Source organism: Hyla sarda, chromosome 1 (genome assembly GCF_029499605.1).
Source record: "Hyla sarda isolate aHylSar1 chromosome 1, aHylSar1.hap1, whole genome shotgun sequence".
In the NCBI taxonomy this organism is placed as follows: Eukaryota; Metazoa; Chordata; class Amphibia; order Anura; family Hylidae; genus Hyla; species Hyla sarda.
Window position 1 is genome coordinate 436,845,319 of NC_079189.1, and position 16,586 is coordinate 436,861,904.

The 16,586-nt window shown below is 44.0% G+C and overlaps 1 protein-coding gene across 5 annotated transcripts in view; it reads right to left on the minus strand.

Moving 5' to 3' along the window:
* Positions 1-277: 277 nt before the first annotated feature.
* The window catches only part of SLC25A1 (solute carrier family 25 member 1), a 44,161-nt gene continuing 27,852 nt past the window's right edge, over positions 278-16,586 (minus strand). For all 5 annotated transcript variants that reach the window (XM_056531774.1, XM_056531804.1, XM_056531813.1 and 2 more), the window contains 7 exons: positions 13,132-13,231; positions 12,754-12,892; positions 5,357-5,441; positions 4,736-4,840; positions 3,191-3,306; positions 1,485-1,558; positions 278-1,287 (listed from right to left, as the gene is read on the minus strand). In XM_056531774.1, the coding sequence (XP_056387749.1) occupies positions 1,173-1,287; positions 1,485-1,558; positions 3,191-3,306; positions 4,736-4,840; positions 5,357-5,441; positions 12,754-12,892; positions 13,132-13,231 (734 nt within the window). In that variant the 3' untranslated portion in view covers positions 278-1,172. The remainder of the gene's footprint in view (positions 1,288-1,484; positions 1,559-3,190; positions 3,307-4,735; positions 4,841-5,356; positions 5,442-12,753; positions 12,893-13,131; positions 13,232-16,586) is intronic.

The window sequence follows — 16,586 nt, forward strand, 5'->3', positions numbered from 1 at the left end:
AACAGGGACGTTCATGCGCTGGTACGTCTGCTGCGCATGGATGTCCCTGTGCGTCGTCTTCAAGGCAACGTCACTAGGCCGGGGCCGGCCCGATGAGAATGGACCCTGCAGCATAGATGGCCTGGACCAGCTCACCGTTCCTTCCCACCGAGGGGAGGTGAGTAGAAAACTAAAGGGGGGGGGGGGGTCTGGATGATGACGAAGGCCCAGTAGTCTTCAACCTGTGGACCTCCAGATGTTTCAAAACTACAACTCCCAGCATGCACGGACAGCCGATGGCTGTCCGTGCATGCTGGGAGTTGTAGTTTTGCAACATCTGGAGCTCCGCAGGTTGAAGACCGCTCAAGGAATTGACAGGCGGAGAGTTCACTTGAGTATAAGCCGAGGGGGGCGTTTTCAGCACGAAAAATCGTGCTGAAAAACTCGGCTTATACTCGAGTAAATACGGTATGTTTGTGTTATAGTAACCTTCTAAAATCATGATTCTTACATAATAAAAACAGCAGTCTTATAAATACACATTTATGTAAAATAAGTGTTACGCTTTTCTGATATGCCGTGTACTGTGAATTTATCACGTGTTACCATACTTGGTATTATAATAAATTACAAATGCTGAAGATTCATTTATGGCTATAAAAATCTTCCTGCTGCAGAAGGCACAGAATAAATTATTGTATACTGCTATATACAATATCAATTACCGTATATGAATTACACTGTACTGGGAGAACATCTTCACAGCCTACATATTCAGCTCATGAGGGAAAATGATTAGATAATTAAACATTAATGTCTTCTGACATTACCCAGAGTATCCACTAGGTGGCTGCAGGCAGCACAATAAAAGGTCATTATTGTAGGGTTAAAAAAATATAAAACTATAAAAGCTTTTCCAGAGAAAATAAAATGGTGAGTGCATGCTAAACTTTGTTAACCCCTTCACCTTTGTTGTAACAAACTGCAAGGCTGTTTGGCTTTTGGTTCTTAAAAGGCTGTAGGTAAGGTAAAACTCAAAAATTGAGGATGCCAAAAAAAAAGAATGAGGATATTGTCTTCAGGAAGTAAAGGCACTGGAGATTTTTAGTACAGGAGATTGACAGAATGGACTCTTTGGCACCCTGAAGATCCTTTTAGGTGGGATCCTTGGCTTCTTTTAATTGTTTGACATCTCAGTCAGTCTTCCACACCTTGTTCAGCACCTTCACCACTTCATCATAGATTATAAAGACAATAGCCACGTCAAGACACACACGGCCAAGACGAGGCACAGTCCCCTTGAAGAACCTGCAAGATGAGGTACATGGGCGATTAAGGCACTGACAGAACAGTATGTTAAAAGCAGGACAAAACACAGGTATTGAAGAGGAGCTAGCAGAAAAGGGGGAACAAAAGGGGAAGAAGGGGATGTGAAGAATGAAAAGCCACAAGAAATAGTTAAATCATAAAATATATAGCTGCATATAAAGAAAAATTAGACTTACGCTCGGGACCCCTCGTATTTGAAGATCTTATAGGCACAATCCCATGTACTCTTGTATTTATGGGCTTCTAATCCCTGAAATTAAAAATATGCACAACGCTTTCACATATAAGAAGCATTTATTATGATGTCCTGTTATGTTACAGCTAGAGATGAGCGAATTTACAGTAAATTCGATTCGTCACGAACTTCTCGGCTCGGCAGTTGATGACTTTTCCTGCATAAATTAGTAAAGCTTTCAGGTGCTCCGATGGGCTGGAAAAGGTGGATACAGTCCTAGGAGAATCTTTCCTAGAACTGTATCCACCTTTTCCAGCCCACGGGAGCGCCTGAAAGCTGAACTAATTTATGCAGGATAAGCCATCAACTGCCGAGCCGAGAAGTTCGTGACGAATCGAATTTACTGTAAATTCGCTCATCTCTAGTTACAGCCAATGTTTCTGTTTATTTGTGACACAGCAGACACACAGGAATCCAGAGATTTGGTCAGGATTAAGAATTTGCGAGACCTATAATACTATACAAACAGCCTTTAGTGCGGCACAATAAGCATGCACCCATAATGCACAACAGAATAAAAATGCAGAGGAAAATCAAGGAGCAAAGGGTAGGCTATATACCTATAGATCAGATGTCGAAATTGTACGATGCTTGGATCTTGCCCAGGTACTGGTCACCCGACGTGCCTTTCTGATCCTTTTGCATGTTTTAGAATCTTAAATTATTTCTGGATTGTTAGGGTGCCAGTAAGGCCCAAGCAAGGTGGGTGTAGAGAGTTTGCAAAATGTCACTAAAAGGCCTTGTTCACACAGCGACAATCCAATCCGGAATCAGCGAAAAAATTCAGCTCATAAATTCCTTTGCAGCAGCCTCATTGTTTGCAATTCGAAAATTCCGATTCCAGCCTCCGCAGAAACAATTGACATGACAATTTTTCTTGTGGGATCCACTCGGAAATGCATTGGCATCTATTAATACAGGACATTTCTGAGTGGTCCTAGCGCCAGCATGTTCTGATGGTGCCCCCTGTCTGTGGAATGACCGCTTGGAAATTTTTTGCGGGTGGACATTCCGCCGGGTGAACATAGTCTTATTGCTATTTACTACTCATATATATGTGGGGTGTGTAGGTTTAAACCAAACGTTTGCATTCCAATTATGGAATTCTACAGGTGGATAAAGAATGCAGTCATTTCAACAATGAAAAATCACTGAGAGATGTGGTAAATTCACAAGGAAAATGGTCATCCTGTTCACCACACTAAACCCAATACGCCAGGTTATAGTGCAGGATCTATGACTAATAAACATACTTTCTGCACGGCGCCCTGTCCCGCTGAAGATCCGCTTCTATCTTTGCTGAATTGTGCGATGGAAGCGGGCTTGCCAGCTGAATCTGAATATTCATGGTCGCTGGTCACAAGAGCACTTGTGCCTACTGAGCACTCACGTGACGAGCAACCATGAATATTCAAATTCAGCTGGCAGGCCCGCCTCCATCGCACAATTCAGCAAAGATAGAAGCGGACCTTCAGAGGGACACTGCGCCGGACTGAAGGTACATATCGGTCTCCTGTTCACACGAACTATAACCCAGTGTATTGGGTTTAGTGTTGGTGAACAGGATGACCGTTTTCCTTTAAGAGACATCTCAAACAGAGTCACTTCTAAACGTTATCATAAAGGTTAAGTGTTTGTTCACATTACCTGCATTCTAGTCTTGATCACATCTAGGGGAGTGTTACCAAACACACTGGCAGCTCCAGCAATTGCTCCAAATACCCCAGTAATAAGTGGGTTCATTGGCCTGTTGGGGTTGTCACCTGTCAAAAATAAACACATCTCAGGAGACCTGTTTAGTACTATCAGGCCTCATCAGCCAGAACATGATTTCTATAGAGAGCTTCCAAATGTAACATATTACACAAAATCACAGTGTATGATCTGTTAATAATATAAAACAAAGAAACTGTAATAAATGTCTCTAACATCTTCATTTCTATTTACAGGTCTGTTCTAAAAGGAGAGTAAAACTCTGGATACTGGGTATTAACCAGATCCACAGACAGCAAATACAATAAATTTGCAGATATTTTACCACATGCTTGAAAATTACTACAACGTTGCATTTTTAGATGATTTGATAGAAATAAAGGAGCTACACATTCTGCTGCTGTTTTCTACACACACATATATATATATATATATATATATTCACGTCATCCACTTCTCATACGCATTCTATGTCCATTTGTTCTGTTATATATATCTGTTAGTGTTGTTTTATTCCCCCTACAAGGTGCGTGCATTCTCTTACTGCCATTCCGCATGCCGGTCCCACCCATGTCAACAACGCTGTCTTCCTCCTGAGGTTCACTATATCTCTGTAATCACCAACCATGCTCTGATGGTGCAATATATGTCATAAGCCAGGTGGTTTTTGGTGACGGCACAGTCAATGGGGATGCAATCTGGGTTGCCTTTATTGGATTACTTAGATGTCTATCAGGTTTCCCCTTTATATGATGGCTGATGAGTTTTATACTAGCACAGCACCCAGGATTAGCCGGCCCCCTGATGAAGCGCCCCATAGGGAAACATACGCTGGGGTAATTGAACATGGGTTTGACTCTGCACATGGTAAACAATTTAATTCTGTCTTTCCCTGGTTTTAGTCTTCCTATGTGTTTATGTACAAGCTGTGAACTGTTTGCAATGCTGGAGCTTGCACTGCTTCTTTTATCCAGACCTAAGTACTTTATCTGCTATGCCCTCTTTTTACCATGAGAAGCCATTGTTCAGTTCTCTCCATTTTTTATTTTGTTAGTAAAGATGAATCTTCCTAACGTACTTTGTTGTTTGTGAATTTTTTTTGGTGTGTTATACATACTATTGCACCGCAACCATTAAAGGGTACCTCTCATCAAATAAACTTTTGATATATTTTAGATTAATGAATGTTGAATAACTTTCCAATAGCATGTTAATGAAAAATATGCTTCTTTCTATTGTATTTTTCCCGATCAGTCCTGTCAGCAAGCATTTCTGACTCATGCTGGAGTCCTAAACACTCAGAGCTGCCAGCCTGCTTTGTTCACAGCCAAACAGGCTGTGAACAAAGCAGGCTAGCAGCTCTGAGTGTTCTCCTTTGTGAACAAAGTTTTTTTGATGAGAGGTACCCTTTAAAATTTTGTTTGCTTTTTGGCGACAGTAAAAACATGAATATAAAATTGAGAAACTCTTGTGATTTACCTCTGTACCAATTCCGTAGTGAGGTCATCACAAAGAAACGGATCGCCTGGTTAGATCCCTGCTTTAGGACTGTAGCTGTAAGACCTTGATATGTACCTTTTATACCTAGAACACAAACATTACAGTTACCACACTGTCTTTAACAATACTTTAGGGAACCAGGGACACAGAACAAAGCTTTCTCATGTTATATTACAGTATACATGGGTTAGAAAATAGTCCAATGTGCACTCTGATACTTCTATCGGTTCTATCTGCTGAAGCAGGATATAGATTAGAACCTCAAATAATTCAGAATTTTAGTAAAACATCTCACAGTAAAAGGATACAGACATTTGTGGTTACATTAAAGGGGTTCTCCACTACTTTAAAATGTATCCCCTATTGTCAGAAAAGGAGAGAAGTGTCTGATTGTTTGGAGTCTCAGAGAAGACCCCACAATTATGGACACTTATTTAGACATTACCGACACTTATGCCCTAATTTGGGGATAGTGGATAAGTGTTAAAGAAGTGAAGTACCTCTTTAAGATGCATTAAACACTAGAGATCACATACTGACATGTTCCAGTCATATTAGGGATATTTGACATAATCTATTCAGATAGTAAGGAATGAATACCTTGGTGGCGTATGATCTCTCTCACTCCATGAAAGAATCCTCTGTATTTTGGGTTTGGGGAGCATTGGTCATGAATAAACTTTACCTGCAACAAGAGAAAATGATATAGTTACTGTGGCTACATTAACTAATGTCTTACCAGGACAGTCTAATGTAGGAGCATAGAAATTCAGTTCGATAAAACATCACACATAGCAACAAAGTCTGTTAATACAAAATGCCCAGTAAGAGAAGGATGGGGCGAGTGCCCCTTTAGATTATTCTACAGACATAGCACTCCTAACTGTACCAGGTACAGTGCCCGAATGCAAGAGGCACTTTGAGAAAAATCGAAAGCGCTTTCAGTTCATTCATTGTAATTGTTGGTAAACACAGCGGTTGGAGCCACTGATAACACTGATGGCATAAGATCACCATGGGCAATTCACACATAGAAATAGCCTACATGAAAAGTTAAACCATATCTGTAATTTGAAAAACATTTTACAAAAGGTAGATAGTAAAATAAGTATATTTGTAATATACATTAGTAAAAAAAAAAAAATTGTATATTTTTGGGTGAAAAAAATCCTGTCATGTCCCTCCAGCTATTGCATGTGTGTCTCTGTGCAGTAGTGAGGGCGGGACAAGTAGGGCTCTGTGCAGGCTCCTGGCTTGTCAATCATCCAGCTGTGTGAGCCGGGAGCATGTCCCAGTGTACAGAGCCCTGATTGTCCTCAGCGCACAGAGCCCTGATTGTCCTCAGCGCACAGAGCCCTGATTGTCCTCAGCGCACAGAGCCCTGATTGTCCTCAGCGCACAGAGCCCTGATTGTCCTCAGCGCACAGAGCCCTGATTGTCCTCAGCGCACAGAGCCCTGATTGTCCTCAGCGCACAGAGCCCTGATTGTCCTCAGCGCACAGAGCCCTGATTGTCCTCAGCGCACAGAGCCCTGCCTGTCCTCAGCGCAAAGAGCCCTGCCTGTCCTCAGCGCAAAGAGCCCTGCCTGTCCTCAGCGCAAAGAGCCCTGCCTGTCCTCAGCGTACAGAGCCCTGCTTGTCCTCACTGCACAGAGCCCTGCTTGTCCTCACTGCACAGAGCCCTGCTTGTCCTCACTGCACAGAGCCCTGCTTGTCCTCACTGCACAGAGCCCTGCTTGTCCTCACTGCACAGAGCCCTGCTTGTCCTCACTGCACAGAGCCCTGCTTGTCCTCACTGCACAGAGCCCTGCTTGTCCTCACTGCACAGAGCCCTGCTTGTCCTCACTGCACAGAGCCCTGCTTGTCCTCACTGCACAGAGCCCTGCTTGTCCTCACTGCACAGAGCCCTGCTTGTCCTCACTGCACAGAGCCCTGCTTGTCGTCCTCAGTGTACAGAGCCCTGCTTGTCATCCTCAGTGTACAGAGCCCTGCTTGTCGTCCTCAGTGTACAGAGCCCTGTTTGTAGTCCTCGGTGTACAGAGCCCTGCTTGTCGTCGGTGTACAGAGCCCTGCTTCTCGTCGGTGCACAGAGCCCTGCTTGTCCTCACTGCACAGAGCCCTGCTTGTCCTCACTGCACAGAGCCCTGCTTGTCCTCACTGCACAGAGCCCTGCTTGTCCTCACTGCACAGAGCCCTGCTTGTCCTCACTGCACAGAGCCCTGCTTGTCCTCACTGCACAGAGCCCTGCTTGTCCTCACTGCACAGAGCCCTGCTTGTCCTCACTGCACAGAGCCCTGCTTGTCCTCACTGCACAGAGCCCTGCTTGTCCTCACTGCACAGAGCCCTGCTTGTCCTCACTGCACAGAGCCCTGCTTGTCCTCACTGCACAGAGCCCTGCTTGTCCTCACTGCACAGAGCCCTGCTTGTCCTCACTGCACAGAGCCCTGCTTGTCGTCCTCAGTGTACAGAGCCCTGCTTGTCGTCCTCAGTGTACAGAGCCCTGTTTGTAGTCCTCAGTGTACAGAGCCCTGCTTGTCGTCGGTGTACAGAGCCCTGCTTGTCGTCGGTGTACAGAGCCCTGCTTGTCGTCGGTGTACAGAGCCCTGCTTGTCGTCGGTGTACAGAGCCCTGCTTGTCCTCACTGCACAGAGCCCTGCTTGTCCTCACTGCACAGAGCCCTGCTTGTCCTCACTGCACAGAGCCCTGCTTGTCCTCACTGCACAGAGCCCTGCTTGTCCTCACTGCACAGAGCCCTGCTTGTCCTCACTGCACAGAGCCCTGCTTGTCGTCCTCAGTGTACAGAGCCCTGCTTGTCGTCCTCAGTGTACAGAGCCCTGCTTGTCGTCCTCAGTGTACAGAGCCCTGTTTGTAGTCCTCGGTGTACAGAGCCCTGCTTGTCGTCGGTGTACAGAGCCCTGCTTGTCGTCGGTGTACAGAGCCCTGCTTGTCGTCGGTGCACAGAGCCCTGCTTGTCGTCGGTGCACAGAGCCCTGCTTGTCCTCACTGCACAGAGCCCTGCTTGTCCTCACTGCACAGAGCCCTGCTTGTCCTCACTGCACAGAGCCCTGCTTGTCCTCACTGCACAGAGCCCTGCTTGTCCTCACTGCACAGAGCCCTGCTTGTCCTCACTGCACAGAGCCCTGCTTGTCCTCACTGCACAGAGCCCTGCTTGTCCTCACTGCACAGAGCCCTGCTTGTCCTCACTGCACAGAGCCCTGCTTGTCCTCACTGCACAGAGCCCTGCTTGTCCTCACTGCACAGAGCCCTGCTTGTCCTCACTGCAGAGCCCTGCTTGTCCTCACTGCACAGAGCCCTGCTTGTCGTCCTCAGTGTACAGAGCCCTGCTTGTCGTCCTCAGTGTACAGAGCCCTGTTTGTAGTCCTCAGTGTACAGAGCCCTGCTTGTCCTCAGTATACAGAGCCCTGCTTGTCCTCAGTATACAGAGCCCTGCTTGTCCTCAGTATACAGAGCCCTGCTTGTCCTCAGTATACAGAGCCCTGCTTGTCCTCAGTGCACAGCACCCTGCTTGTCCTCAGTGTACAGAGCCCTGCTTGTCCTCAGTGTACAGAGCCCTGCTTGTCCATTCACACTTCCTGTATTTTGTCTCTTTTCAGACACACACAGGCAATAGCTGCAGGGACAAGACAGCATTTTTTCTCCCCAAAACATATACATTTTTTAACCAATGTATATTACAAATATATATATAATGTTATTCTCTACATTATAAAAAATAATTTTTTTTGCAAATGACAGTGCCAATTTAAGTAACTTTGTAAATAAAACATTACTTTGTTGAACTGATCTTGAGATAAAGCTGTATTATCCATAAGAGCTACAATCACACTTCTGCTCTTTTCCAATTGGAAACCTCAAAAAACATGTCAGCAGATGCATGCCTACCAACTTAGGGGAGTGCTCTGAACTAGTGCAGTGTAGGTTTCCTGCAACAGACTATTGTGCTGTGCCTGGTGTAAAGACACTTCCCAAAATACAAATGACCAGAGGTGTGGGGAAGCCTGCAGAATTGTGACCACAAATTTTACAGCCTGTAACAATTTCAGTAAAAGGGGATAAAAATAATTACAGGGGTTTTTTTTTCAACATTTTTCTAACATTATTAATCTGGAGGCTGGGCTCACACATTGCAGACAAAACTGACTGCACTAAAAAGCAGCCTGGTTGTAAACGGCTGCACTGTGAACTGCGAGGCCATGAACAAATAGACTGCTTTTAGTTTTAGAACCGTGCCAACTTGCATGGTAACAAAGTGCCACACATACTGCTGCCGTAATGTGCAAACTGATCCTAACACTGCCCATAGCATCATTATGATAGTTATCTGAGACCAAACTAAGGAAATGGTTGATGCTTAAATACTGGATAGAGAAAACATATTTTAAACATATTTGCAGATCTTCCCAGCTTGAACACAAGCCTGCACACGTGAAGTGAGAGTGCTGTTCTGTCTGATACACTAAGAAGTGGGAGTGTACAAACTTAAAGGGGTACTCCGGTGAAAACCTTTTTTCTTTTAAATCAACTGGTGGCAGAAAGTTAAACATATTTGTAAATTGCTTCTATTAAAAAATCTTAATCCTTCCTGTACTTATTAGCTGCTGAATACTAAAGAGGAAATTCTTTTCTTTTTGGAATGCTCTCTGATGACATCACGAGCACAGTTCTCTCTGCTGACGTTATTATAATAATAATAACAAATATTTATTGTCCTTAGTGGGATTTGAACCCAAGTCCCCAGCACTGCAAGGCAGCAGTGCTAACCACTGAGCCACAATTCTGCCCTTAGCATACATCTGCTATGCATGGTTGCTAAAATGGACAGAGATGTCAGTAGAGAGCACTGTGCTCGTGATGTCATCAGTGTTACAAAAAGAAAGGAATTTACTCTGTAGCATTCAGCAGCTAATAAGTACTGGAAGGATTAAGATTTTTTAATAGAAGTAATTTACAAATATGTTTAACTTTCTGCCACCAGTTGATTTAAAAGAAAAAAGCTTTTCACCGGAGTACCCCTTTAACAAATATGCTTGCGCATGTGGACAGGCATCTTATCTTTGAAGACAAATCTTTGTCTCAAAACATTACACAGCCTCTAGGACCCTATAGATCAGCTTTCATAATATTGTGTAATTTCTCACAATGAACACTAGATGACTTCAGAATACAAGCTACATTACTTCTCTGTACTCGTGTATGAACTGTAAGGAAATGCTGCAATGTTCAATGTTTCCAAATCCACATGTGGTCATAATGTTGGGAGGACAGCATGCAAATACACTGCTCAAAAACATAAAGGGAACACCTAAACAACACAATGTAACTCCAAGTCACTCACACTTCTGTGAAATCCCACTGTCCACTCAGGAAGCAACACTGATTGACAATCAATTTCACATGCTGTTGTGCAAATGGAACAGACAACAGGTTGAAATAATAGGCAATTAGCAAGACACCCCCAATAAAGGAGTGGTTCCGCAGGTGGTGACCACAGACCACTTCTCAGTTCTTATGCTTCCTGGCTGATGTTTTGGTCACTTTTGAATGCTGGCGGTGCTTTCACTCTAGTGGTAGCATGAGACGGAGTCAACCCACACAAGTGGCTCAGGTAGTGCAGCTCATCCAGGATGGCACATCAATGCGAGCTGTGGCAAGAAGGTTTGCTGTGTCTGTCAGCGTATTGTCCAGAGCATGGAGGCACTACCAGGAGACAGGCCAGTACATCAGGAGACGTGGAGGAGGCCGTAGGGGGCAACAACCCAGCAGCAGGACCGCTACCTTCACCTTTGTGCAAAGAGGAGCACTGCCAGAGCTCTGCAAAATGACCTCCAGCAGGCCACAAATGTACATGTGTCTGTCTACTCAAACGTTCAGAAACAGACTCCATGAGGGTGGTATGAGGGCCCGACATCCACAGGTGGGGGTTGTGCTTACAGCCCAACACCGTGCAGGATGTTTGGCATTTGCCAGAGAACACCAACATTGGCAAATTCCCCACTGGCGCCCTGTGCTCTTCACAGATGAAACCAGGTTCACACTAAGCACATGTGGCAGACATGACAGAGTCTGGAGACGCCATGGAGAATGTTCGGCTGTCTGCAACATCCTCCAGCATGACCGGTTTGGCAGTGGGTCAGTAATGGTGTGGGGTGGCATTTCTTTGCTGTGCCGCACAGCCCTCCATGTGCTTGCCAGAGGTAGCCTGACTGCCATTAGGTACCGAGATGAGATCCTCAGACCCCTTGTGAGACCATATGCTGGTGCTGTTGTCCATGGGTTCCTCCTAATGCAAGACAATGCTAGACCTCATGTGGCTGGAGTGTGTCAGCAGTTCCTGCAAGAGGAAGGCATTGATGCTATGGACTGGCCCGCCCGTTCCCCAGACCTGGATCCGATTGAGCACATCTGGGACATCATGTCTCGTTCTATCCACCAACTGTCCAGGAGTCAGGAGCATGCCCAGGCGTTGTAGGGAGGTCATACGTGCACGTGGAGGCCACACACACTACTGAACCTCATTTTGACTTGTTTTAAGGACATTACATCAAAGTTGGATCAGCCTGTAGTGTGGTTTCCACTTTGATTTTGAGTGTGACTCCATATTCAGACCTCCATGGGTTGATAAATTTGATTTCTGTCAGGCCCCCTCCCATAAACTTGCATGATGGCTGTGACATCATGAGCAGGGCATGACCGTGACATCAAGAGCCTCCGGTGCTGCACCCGATGCTCTAAACAAACGCTGGGTGCAGCAGTGACTTTGGCGATTAGACATCTTATCCTCTATCCTTTGGGTAGGGGATAAGATGTCTAGGGGCGGAGTACCCCTTTAAGCTTAAGAGAGGAAAAACACAAATAAACAACATGTACAGTACTAATTCAAAAAGGTAGAAATGAAAAAAGAATGTTGAGATAATTAAGTATACAACACTATTTAAAAGGGGTACTCCGGTGGAAAACTTTTTTTTTTTAAATCAACTGGTGCCTGAAAGTTAAACAGATTTGTAAATGATTTCTATTAAAAAAATCTTAATCTTTCCAGTACTTATTAGCTGCTGAATACTACAGAGGAATTTCTTTTCTTTTTGGAACACAGAACTCTCTGCTGAATCACGAGCACAGTGCTCTCTGCTGACATCTCTGTCCATTTGAAGAACTGTCCAGAGTTGGAGAAAATCCCCATAGCAAACATATGCTGCTCTGGACAGTTCCTAAAATGGACAGGGATGTCAGCAGAGAGCACTGTGCTCGTGATGTCAGCAGAGAGCACTTTGTTCCAAAAAGAAAAGAATTTCCTCTGTAGTATTCAGCAGCTAATAAGTACTGGAAGGATTAAGATTTTTTAATTTAAGTAATTTACAAATCTGTTTAACTTTCTGGCACCAGTTGATTTAAAAAAAAAAAAAAACATATATATAATAATAAAATCCACCGGAGTACCCCTTTAATTTACTATAATCAGTTACATTTTAAAAGTTGTGCATGCCTTTAGCAAACAACAACGTGTTGCATGAAATCTATAAAAATTATTTATGTTAACCATTTATATGCCTTGCTCTGTCCCTCATTGCTATACAAAGCTTCCAACAAAAATACACAAGGCCTTGGTTATCAGCATGCAGAAAAAAAGGCAATAGAAGAAACATAGTTCATTGGCATCAAGGTAGAGGAATCTGTCATGTAACAAGCCATAGTTTTTTTATTGCCTCAATTAACATTACATGTGAACTGGGTCTAGAACAATTATTTCCTCTGGTGTGAGAGGAGTACTGCAGTGGTCCCCAACCTTTCAAAAACCCAGTTGTTGCAAAGCTATAACCCCCAAAGTGCCTGATAGGAAAAAGCTTTCAGGGTATGCTGGGAATAGCAGAATCACAACAGCTAGACAGTCACAAGTTACGGACAATTTCAGAAGACATTTTCTGAAACAGCAGGTAAACAGCTATTTTTTTCGGAAGAAAAATGTGTAGATGAGCTCACCTTAATAGTTTCCATAGGACAGACCACCACAACAGCCTCGGCCACACCAGCCCCCAGTCCACACACTAAACCTCGCGTACTGTCCAGCTTCCCATTTGCATCTCGCATCTTATTACTGAGGAACTCAAACATCCCGAACCTGTGGAGAGAAAAAAAACACCCATGCTAACCAAGGTTATAAGTACCAAAAGTAAAACATTTTGGAAATTTTTTTTTTTAAAGCCATATAAATGAGTGCAAACTGCTAAAAAGCACTACAAAAACAATCATAAATAAGGGGCACCAAAGCTCACCAAAAAAATTGTTTGTTCACAAGCAATGATAAATGCCCCCATAATACTCACTGAGGGCACAACTTTGACTTGGTGGGATCATTACCTTACAGCCGCCTTTGGAATGGAACCATAGAGAAGAGAACTGAGCCCCCGGTATAGCCCCTTCACCCCATGACCCTGCACGGTCTGCTTCACACAGTCCACTGAAAAGAGCAAAGGGGGAAGAAATCATGTTAGAAGGCAACAAATACTTTCTAAAGAATATCAACAATTATGGACATTTATCAACGGGTTTAGTCAGGTTTTCTTTACTATAATTGTGGCAAAATTGTCACAATTGCGACTACGCGATTTTTCGTGCGACATTTTGACTGGAAAGCGAGAATAGCAAGTTTTCCAAAAATTAACTACGTAGTAATAATTTTAAAATGGACTACGGGTAGTCAGGTATTTATTAACTGCGACAGTCGCAACTGCGCAAAAAAAAGTCGCAACAGGGTTAAAAATTGACTAAATTTACTCCAGCTCAAACATGGAGCAGAAAAAGCTACAACCAAAGTAAAAAAGGAAAAATTGCTTACGTGAAAGAAAATTATCAACAGGCTGAAACCAGTTGATAAATACGTCGCACATAAGCAAAAAAAAAGTAAGGAAAAAATTACTAAAAAAAAGAATACATAAGCAAACATTGGTAAATGTCCCTCAATATTCTTTTGGGTCACATTGGTACACTTTGGATTTGGACCCAAAATTTGGACCCAAATTAAACTTTTATATAGCTCCCCTTATGCTAGGATTAAAATTGGCTATGATCTCTCTGTGTCCTTTTTCCTGTCTAGAGGCACCCGACAGGGTTGACCCCTCTCTCCCCTATTGTTTTCTTTGTATTTGATTTGGAACCCCTTGCTACCGCCATAAGGAATAATCAACACCTGGCTGGGTTCGGAATGAAAGGAAAGGATGATCGTATTGTTCTATATGCGGATGATACCCTGGATTTCTTACAAATTGAAGTATATGGTATTCCTAGTTTAATGTCATTGATTGACTATTTTGGGCAATTATCGGGTATTGAGATAAACTGGGGGAAGTCAATCCATATGCCTCTTGGATCAGATTTGGGACAGGTATACTCTCCATTAGAGACGCTATGGGCTGATGGTTAATTCCCTTATTTAGGAATAAACATCTCAAAGAAGCCTTGTGATTTTAAGACATTTAACTTAGTTCCTTTTAAAAAAAAAATCTAAATAAATGTAAAATTTGGACCAGGCTTCCCCTATCTAAAACGGATAGAATTGCTGTAATTAAAATGGTTATATTACCCCAGGTCTTGTTCGTGATTAAAGGAGTAGTCCAGTGGTGACTCAGTGGTGAGCAACTTATCCCCTATCCTAAGGATAGGGGATAAGTTGCAGATCGCGGGGGGTCCGACCGCTGGGGCCCCCTGCGATCTCCTGTACGGAGCCCCGACAGCCCGCGGGAAGGGGGCGTGTCGACCTCCGCACGAGGCGGCGGCCGACACGCCCCCTCAATACAACTCTATGGCAGAGCCGAAGCGCTGCCTTCGGCAATCTCCGGCTCTGCCATTGAGATGTATTGAGGGGGCGTGTCGTCCGCCGCTTCGTGCGGGGGTCGACACCCGCTATCTGGGCCGAGAGCCGGGGCCCCGTACAGAGAGATCGCAGGGGGCCCCAGCGGTCGGACCCCCCGCGATCTCAAACTTATCCCCTATTCTTAGGATAGGGGATAAGTTTTTCACCACTGGACTACCCCTTTAATGCCTCTCCTATCTGGATCACATATGGGTGGTTTAACAAACTTGAAATAAATTTATATGGGGACATGAGCGTGCCCGCTTAAATTACTCCTTTTTTTTCACTTGCTGACACTTTCTAGCTAGACAGTTGAAAATCATTAAAGGAAAACTGTCAGAATAGTCACCCGCATAAACCAGTGGTACTGCCTAAAACAATGCTTACAATGCCTGAATCCGTCGCTCCGTTTGTTTGATATCTCCTGAGGGAGGCAGTGAATAATGATTAGCTGGGCCGAGAGCCACAGAAACAGTGCTGACGTCACAGTGCCCGAAGGCTGAATCATAACCCCGCCCGTGCCACTTACTGCTTATTTGCATATTCAGAAAGAAAGCGATATCAGACGAACGGAGCAACGAATCCAGGCATTGTAAGCATCGTTTTTCTCAGCGTCACCTGCACTACCAGGGAGGACCACTGGTTTGTGCCGGTGACTATTCTGACCGTTTTCCTTCAAACAAGGTAAAAAATCTCAAATTGTCACATACTGTTTAGATAACTCACAAACTTAATCACTTAAAATATTTGAATTTATGGAATGGGGACAAATTGTTAAAAAAAAAAGGGTCTCATTCTTTCACATATGCTGTGCTACTAGACACTATTAAACTGTGCAGGGTTAAAAATAGCTTACCTTTCACTCCACTTTGGTATAGTGTGTTGTTAGGGGATCTTTTTAATAGAGTTGAGGAGTTTTGGGTATCACGAAATATTAAAAATATTTCACAATTATATCGGGATGGGAAACTTATATGTTTTTAGGAATTGCAAGAAAAGATAGGAATTTCAGAACATCATATTCTGTGGTATATACAACTACAATGGGCAGATTTACGAATTGCAGACAGAACAATTCTTGAGGTCACGAATAATAAGCTTTTTGAGCTAATTATCAACAGACAAGTGGGGAAAAAATTCTTAGTTTTAACTTATAGGGCTTTGAGAGGGGAAGCCGGAAAGGAAAGGAAAATTCATAGTAAAACTAAATGGGAGTTTGACATTGGCAGTAACTCTGAAGGTGAATGGGATCAGGTCACCAAAAATATGAAAATGGTCTCATTAAGTTCAAATACTAGGATGAAGCAATTTAATCTCACTTCAGTGATAAAAGATGGGATGTAGAGACCAGGCTTCCTGTCTGAGATGTCAGTCCGCAGATATTGTACATAGAATTTGGGAATGTCAGATGATTAGAAGGTTTTGGTGAGAAATCTTTTCTTACCTGAAAATGATCAAGGTTTGGAGAGGTATGCACCCCTCGCTGGCGAGGATCGCAGTCCGGAGCTGCAGGGGGGCTGCCTGTCACAAATTCACAGTGGGCAGCGGAGGTAAAACCAAGCAGATTTATTGATTAAAAGTGTACAAAGACAACGCGTTTTGCAAGGAACCTCATGCTTCGTCTGGTCTGGAGTATTACTGTACAAGCAGGCTTTAAATATTTAAAAAACATGGGAGTGTTGTGTAACAGGAGTGACGTCACAGATTGCCTCAGTCTGTTAGTGAGAGGCAGCCCCCCTGCAGCGCCGGACTGCAATCCTCACCAGCGAGGGGTGCATACCTCTCCAAACCTTGATCCGCCAGACCACCATCCTTGATGACCGGGACCAGGACGCCAGGCTGCAACAGGGATTCCTACCGAGTATCCACACTCTTACATGCGCATCGCAGTGTTGTGCCTGCAGCACAACACTGAAAGGTGAGTGTAAAATCTCACCATATACCAGATGCCAGAAATCATTGT